The 8,059-nt window shown below is 25.7% G+C and overlaps 1 protein-coding gene across 2 annotated transcripts; it reads right to left on the reverse strand.

Moving 5' to 3' along the window:
• Positions 1-2,501: 2,501 nt before the first annotated feature.
• Positions 2,502-4,968, reverse strand: LOC119669838 (pyruvate dehydrogenase [acetyl-transferring]-phosphatase 1, mitochondrial). Of its 2 annotated transcripts, none has more exons than XM_038079869.1 (6): positions 4,870-4,968; positions 4,210-4,243; positions 3,833-4,144; positions 3,577-3,766; positions 2,952-3,519; positions 2,502-2,887 (listed from the first exon to the last, which is right to left on the reverse strand). In XM_038079869.1, the coding sequence occupies exons 1-6, from the start codon at positions 4,896-4,898 to the stop codon at positions 2,674-2,676; spliced, it is 1,347 nt and encodes a 448-aa protein (XP_037935797.1). In that variant the 5' UTR covers positions 4,899-4,968; the 3' UTR covers positions 2,502-2,673. The 2 variants fall into 2 exon arrangements, with proteins under 2 accessions (XP_037935797.1, XP_037935796.1); XM_038079868.1 differs by lacking the exon at positions 4,870-4,968 and adding an exon at positions 4,419-4,639 and having other exon boundaries at positions 2,503-2,887; positions 4,210-4,350.
• Between the last annotated feature and the right edge of the window lie 3,091 nt (positions 4,969-8,059).

The raw sequence follows: 8,059 nt of genomic DNA on the forward strand, positions 1-8,059 counted from the left end.
GACCAACTCTGGACGTCGGCGACATTAGAATTGCGAGGCCCCCTTTATAACCCAGTTGTAAAACTAAATAAGTTACATTCACTAATATGACAAAGCATGATTGAAAGTTTTATTGCTAATCTTTTACTTTTAGCTTCACTTAATTTTTTTTTTAAATTATATCATAATTTGTTCCAGCTGCTATTTTCGCTTCAGTTTATAGAATTTCGAATGGAGATAGTCTCTCTTGGATCATCATAATTATATAGTACGTCTTAATCAATTTTAAATTTGAAAAGCTTCTTTCCGTCGAAGCTATACTGACTGGAACTGTGAACATGAATCTGGTTACTATATAAACATTCGGAAATATTTGAATAGGTTAATGCCATCATCAAACCAAATTGTTCAAAATATTTACTAAGTGCTTAGAATCCACAGTCGGTAACTTTTCGCGAGGCCCCTGTGGGCGCGAGGCCGTCGGCGGTCGCCGACATCGCTGACGCCTAGCGACGCCTCTGTACAGAGATTTACAAAATTTATTGCAAATGGTCATTAAATAATGATAAATATATGCACAAAGTGATCAAGTTTTCGGTTAAAAGTTTTCTAATAATGATGATTAATTTTTTTTTAATACAAATAAAACAAAACGTTTTAATAAAATTTTTTTTTATTAAAAATTTCTATATTCATATATTCATTTAAATTCACATATGAAAATATTATCTTATGAAAATACTAAAATGGCAGCCCTGGCGATTTAGTCTCGACTTAGCCACCTCGAAAATATGCTAAGTATCGACACATAACTACATTATCGGCACAACTTAGAATTTCCCTTATTTAGAACGCAACTTAGCCTAACTCGCACACGTCTTTAGTTTCTAAAAATTTTTATTTACACCAATATTTGGACTTTATTCTATAGTCCTGAAGATGACTAAGATTATAGAATACAGTCGAAATATTGGTGTTAATAAAACATTATTTATTATTAATGTTTTTTTATGTATATATTAATCCAACTACAGGTCACCTTTTTTTTAAATTAATTCTATATTCTCAAGAAGAGCCAAAATATAGAATATAAAATATTAAAAAATATTAAACAATCATTTAATCATTTAATATATATAAAAAACATTATTTTAGTAACCAGATTTAGTAACAAATTAAATTATTATTATATATTATATTATTATAAGTGTATTATTTAACAATTGATCAATTAGCCCATGTCAAAAACAGAATTATTTATAAAAATTTTGGTCATTTAAGCAATAAATAGTTTCATAATTTAGTGTAAAATAATTTATTGTAAAAAACTCGTTAGTTTTTTTAACGAGTTCCAAATAGATAAACATGTTTCAAACTATAGTTTTATTCGGTTAGCAGCCGATTTAGATTTTAGTATTATTTTTAAAACTAAAATATAAACACAAACAGAATATGAATCCAATAATTGATTTCATTAAATCAGTTTTAATATTTAAAGGAGAAGCAAATCACAAAAATCTGACTCAAGAATTTTATAGAAATTTTATAACAGGGCACAGACTTACACTCAGGGGAAGAATAATAATTGAAGGATGTAATTGTTCTTACTGATGATTGGTGTGTAGGAACTCACGCAGAGAAACTGCGCATTCCCCATAACACTCACTGCAGAAGTTGTGAAAACCCGCAGGAGAAAAAAACCATAATACATTTTCTCTGTATATGCCCAGATTTGGCGTCCAGAAAATATAGGTTCTTAGCAAAATACTTCTTTGATAGTTTAACAGACTGTTCATTGGTGATCACGAAAGACCTATTAAATTACCTAAATTCGGTGGGATGAATTTGGTCTCTACTCTTCTATACTAGGGTCCTTGCGAGGAATGTGGTAGCAAAACGACGAAAAATCGCTAATTGAGGTACACGAAAGTTACCAACCAATTGTGATAAATAAGTATAAAACAGGTTACAATAATCTTAAGGCATTGTTCATTATTATGTTAACCCTCTTGTTTGTTATGTACAACACTTTTATGGCCATTATCTGTTGGCATCTGAATGATAAATTTTTATAGCAAAGATCTCTTATCTTATCTTGATGAGATAATATTTTCTTAAAAGTAAAAGTCTTTGTTCTTTTTTAAGCTCTTCTCTGATTTATACAAACCAATATTATTAATAATATTATTAATGCTTTTGCATCCCCATACAGGAAATCTGCCTTCAGAGTTTGATAATAATGGCCATCTGCATTGAAACGTCAACGAGACCCTTACGTTACTTAAACCATTATTGCATTATTTCATTTCAAACTTTTTCAGATCTTAGTATAGTTAATATTACAAATTTGCATACATCTGTAGTTTTTAGAATATATATTTAAATAAATAATAAAATATTTGTACCAGAAAAACTATAAATCTTTAGTAATACATTCAATGCTGTTATTAAAAATAATTTTGATTTTTTTTTTAATTTTGACATTTTTAATTATTAATAATTATTTCTTTTTTATACAAAAACAATAACAAAAACTGCTTAGCAAACAAAAATCGCATTATTTACGAATTGGTCACAAAAAAGTGAAAGGCTATAAAATTGCACATTAAATAATTTATGAAATTATTTACATTGGAACTCGTATGTTGTCTGAATTATAAAATTTTAAATATAAATTTCTCAATATAAATCAGTTTAAGTTTTTACAGTTGAATTGGCAATAAAATCAGTGTTAAAGTATATAACCGTCACAGTTATATCATCACGATACAAACGCACCACATCTTGTGGTAAAGACAAGTAATATGATATCTTTGAGAATTCGATACCATAATCCGTACTACCTAAAGCATTACGTATAAGATGTGTAGCAGAGTTTTGATCCAATGGTTTACGTGCACGGCCAGCCCTACACAAAAAAAGAAATATACGTATATAACAAATAAAAAATTTAAAAATTGTATTATACTAACTTTCTTTTCCCCAATATGTCTGAAACCTCACCCAATTTAACATCGCCAGGTGGTAATTTCATTGGTTCAAGATACTTTTTGGAAGCCAAATGATCACCTACTAATGTAACAATTTGCGATGGCGAGAGAAAATCAAAGAGACCATCGCTGGCAATAACTAAAAATTTATCATTTGGCGTAAGTACGTGATGCATGACTTCAGGACGACCTGAAAGATAAGGTGGGGTATAATAATTTGGTGGCACAACATTTGGTCCAAAGGTGGGTATGACATATTTATCCATAATTTCATGTGACCACTTATAACGGAAGTCGCCAAGTGCACGTAAAGGCGCTAGTTGACTTAGTAAACGGTCATTGCGTATTACAGTGTCTTTTTCTTCTGCAGGATGTTCACCAAGTATTCTTGTAACTTCTTGTATATTATCTACATTGTGTTCATTATTGAGTTTTTTGGCATGCCATTGACCGGTTTCAGCAGATTGTACACCAAGTACTGCTGAACAATCGCCCACGCTGGCTACATGTAAATCCAAATTTTCAATATATGCAACACATGCCACGGCACCTACATCGAGAAATATATTAATACCTTAAATATACAGTTAATTTATATTTTATATACCCGACATAGCGACTGACATTGTGAGCATATTACGCTGCTTAAGCGCCTCTTCGGAGAGGTCATTATCTAAAGATACAAATGCATTTTCAATCGCTGCAGCTCGACTTTCTGCTTCTTGACTAGATATTGTTGCTATAAAACTACTAAAACTATTTTCATATATATCCTTTATATCTTTTACGAAGTCCACCTATAAGTACACACATATATATAATTATTTTAATTTTAAATGGAAGATTGAAATATAAAATCTTACCTTATCATTGTGGCAGCGTAAAAACGATTGGCTTGTACATCCTTTGGCAATTTGGTCTCTTAATACATCGCGGTCAACAACTGAAGCAGCTATATATCTTAATAAGCGTTTAGAGACGACTTGTGAACACGAAGGTCCTGCATGACCATCGAAAATGCCACATATAAATGCATTTTTATGTATAAAACTGGCCTCAGTGCGCGTATCTTCACACGGACTATTCGAGCTGAGTTGATTTGATTCGTAACTGCGGATAGTGTTGTCCTCTTGGAAATTGTGCGTGTACTCATGTTCACGTAATAGTAAATTTACCTATAAGGTGACGGTTTTATTAAAAATTTATACACATATTTATACACACATATAATTCTACTCACATCGTAGGGTGATAATTGTGGTTGAGCTTCCCGCCTTCCTGTAAAATGAAACAAACGTTTACTTACAGGTTCTTTGTAAGTAAGATGATGTCGTGCAACGACGAAATTACGTATCAAAACTGTTAACATCTAATGTTTTTGCTGAAAATTAAATGAAATTGCAGTTATTTTTAATGCACATGCACATATGCAAAATATTTTTGACATACGTGTGGGTGGGCTACTTCGAATGTATTACGTCGTTTGATAAACAAATAATTTTTGTATTTAAATCAAATTGAGGTTGCTTTATGTCGAATATTTGTTTATTTGTTAGCATTTATATATAATAATTAATACTAATTAATTCGTAGTAGAATACCGCGAGTGTAACAACACTAAAACTATCTTTGGCAAATGAAAAATATAAAATTTTTTCGTAATATAATTACAATAATTGTGTTAAAACGTTGCTTAGAATTTAAGAAAATTGTTTATTGTTATATATAAACAATTAACCCAAAATTTTAACGCCGTAATTGATGAACGCGATGAAAAACTAGTAAAATAGCAAACAGCTGATTTGTTAATATTTTGACACTTGAGCTCCGAGCTATGTTTATGAGGAAATAAAAATTATTTTTGAACACAAAAATTTTGTAATTCTAACAAATTCATCACTTTCCTCTTTTTGTTGGAATTATTTCCATTATTTGAAAAGTTCAGCGATTTCACAAATATTCAATTAATATTGAAAAACATAATTAATTAAAATAAAAGATTTGTTAAACTTTAATTTTAATAAATAACAGATATTAATTTTTTTTTAAAATAATTGATAATTTAATAATTGTTTATTATTTAAAAATTAACAAATATTAATCAAAGATTCTTGACACTTTCTTAAATGAAACATAATCTTACTAGATTTTGTATAAAAATAATCGAATTATATAAATAACAAAATCGACAATATATTTATATTATGTTCACAATTAGACCAATAAAACTTTTTAGAAATTTTCTAATAAGGATTTTGTATAAAAAGTAGCACCTATTCCTGCATATTTGTTAAGTTAAATAGAAACATAACATTTTCTCGACAAGCTTGTAGAGTTTTATTACATTTACCATATAAAATCCACACAGATTCCATGTAAGCATATGCTGGACAATAATGTATGTACGTATTTGAAAAGTCCAGTGTGATAATCGTGCGGGTTACTTTTAATAAAATCAAACAGAAAATTTATAATTTCTCGTAATAAATACATTTTATTTCATAATCCGTTACATAAATCGAAAAATTATTGAAAAATTTGTGAATATATTTATTATTTATTAATTTCAGAATTTTAACACTAACTAAAATGAAATCTCAGAATCGTTACAGACTCCTCGAGGAGGTATGCAGATCTGAGGTCAATTATTGCTTAGTCTGATGAAGTGATAAGCAATAATCTAGTCAAGGTGTAAAAAAGGGATTTTAAAGAAACCTCGAGTCAAAAAAGAGTATAAGTGCTTAAGTGCACAAGCTCAAAACAGCTGCAACATAATAAAATGAGAATGTGTGACAGCGAATCATATTAAAAAGCAAATTTCAAAAACAAAAAAAAAAAATAAGCAAATATTTTTAGTATTTTTAAAAATAAAATTTTTTTAAAACAATAATTGTTGAATTATATTCGGAAATAAAAATATGCCAATTAATTAATGCCAATTAATTAATGCCAATTAGCGTCCACTAATTGTGATATTAAATATAGTGTAAAGTATATAATATATATAATTCAACAAATAATAATAAGACATATGACATGAATAAGAGAAAATATCTGTATTATAATATAAAGTGTTACTAATTTCTTTTATATATAAAGACTATATGTATATATAAACATAAAGCTCCAATTTTTTATGTTTTATGAATTTTTTATTTTCAAATTCAATAAAATTACTTAAAAAGCTTCACCAAAAATTCAATGTAAATAAATTCCACAGTTTGGATTAAGCATTCAACAATATAATCTGTTTTGTAAATTTGTTAAAGTGCCAAGTTTTAAAACTTCATGCAAAATATTTGACTGTTTAACATTTTAGCTATTTAGCATACTAACTAAAAATCGTATAGAAAACCCAAATTTGATAACTTTAATATAATATTTTAAGTTAAATTAATAATTTAATTGATTTAATAAGCAAAACTGCATTAATAATTACTTTCACATTAGTTTTATTTTGTTTAAGGCATAAAAAGTAAGTCCAGTAGCTCGTTTATGTAAATCGTTCGAGTTTAACTCGAACGAAATGGAACGTTTTTTGAAAAAATGGAACGAAAATGAAACAATTTTAAAAGGTTGCTTAGTGTTTGCAAATAGCACTTGTACCAAAAATTTTAATCTATTCACTTTAACTTACTTTTTTCCATTCAAAATTCAAAATTCAAAACTTCTCGCAAGCAATTTGACAGGTGACAAAAACTCGAACGAAAAAAAGTGAGAAAACAATTCACCACAGTTACATAAACACTTCTAGTGAGTAATTGTCAAAAGTGAGAAAATCGTTCGAGAAAACGAAGTGAGAAAGTTACATAAACGAGCCACAGATTTCTAAAATATTATTGAAATAACTGACTTAAGAATTAATATTTTTGCGACATTTTTTTTAAATTTGGGGAATAACTTTTAATATCCTTTAATAAATTGAGTTTTTAAATTGAATTGATATTTATTTATTTCTTTAAATATTTATTTTTTAATTTATTTACTTATTTATTTGTTTATTTATTTTTTACATATTTATTTATTTACTTATATACTGTTTTTAAGTAATAAGATATATAATTTACAGTAATTGTATATAAAAAAGTAGCGGTCTCGAATAAATTTATATTCAATTTATATTATGGTAGATTAAAATCTAATATGCTTGTTTATAAAATTAATTTTATAATAATAGGGAAAAAAATTTTAAAAAAAAATCTTATATACTGCTTTAATAAATATTAAAAATTGATTGTGATAATACATATTAATACACTGATTTATTGCTATATTACACATATAAATTTTTATTTATTTATGTAAATAATTATGTATCAACTTATTTAATTATTTGAATATATTGACATATTTTATTATTTATATAATAATAATAATAATTACAAATATAATATTTTATATTTATATTACATTATATTAAATCTAAACATTATTTAATATAAATGTTTACGTTTTTAATTATTTGAATATGTTAAAATAATATTATATATATAATAAAAATAATAATTACAAATAAAGTATTTTATATTTGTATTACATTACATTATATTATGTTACACTATCTAAATAATATTTAATATGAATAATTTTATATTAACGTATTTAATTATTTAAATACGTCCACATACTTTATTATTTATTTAATAAAAATAATAAATACAAATATTATATATTATATTTATATTAGATTATATTAAATCTAAATAATATTTAATATAAATATTTATTTATATTAACTTATTTAATTATTTGAATATATTGACATATTTTATTATTTATATAATAATAATAATAATTACAAATATAATATTTTATATTTATATTACATTATATTAAATCTAAACATTATTTAATATAAATGTTTACGTTTTTAATTATTTGAATATGTTAAAATAATATTATATATATAATAAAAATAATAATTACAAATAAAGTATTTTATATTTGTATTACATTACATTATATTATGTTACACTATCTAAATAATATTTAATATGAATAATTTTATATTAACGTATTTAATTATTTAAATATGTCTACATATTTTATTGTTTATACAATAATAATAATAAATACAAATATTATATTTT

This window comes from Teleopsis dalmanni, chromosome 1 (assembly GCF_002237135.1).
Source record: "Teleopsis dalmanni isolate 2A chromosome 1, ASM223713v2, whole genome shotgun sequence".
NCBI classification, from domain to species: domain Eukaryota; kingdom Metazoa; phylum Arthropoda; class Insecta; order Diptera; family Diopsidae; genus Teleopsis; species Teleopsis dalmanni.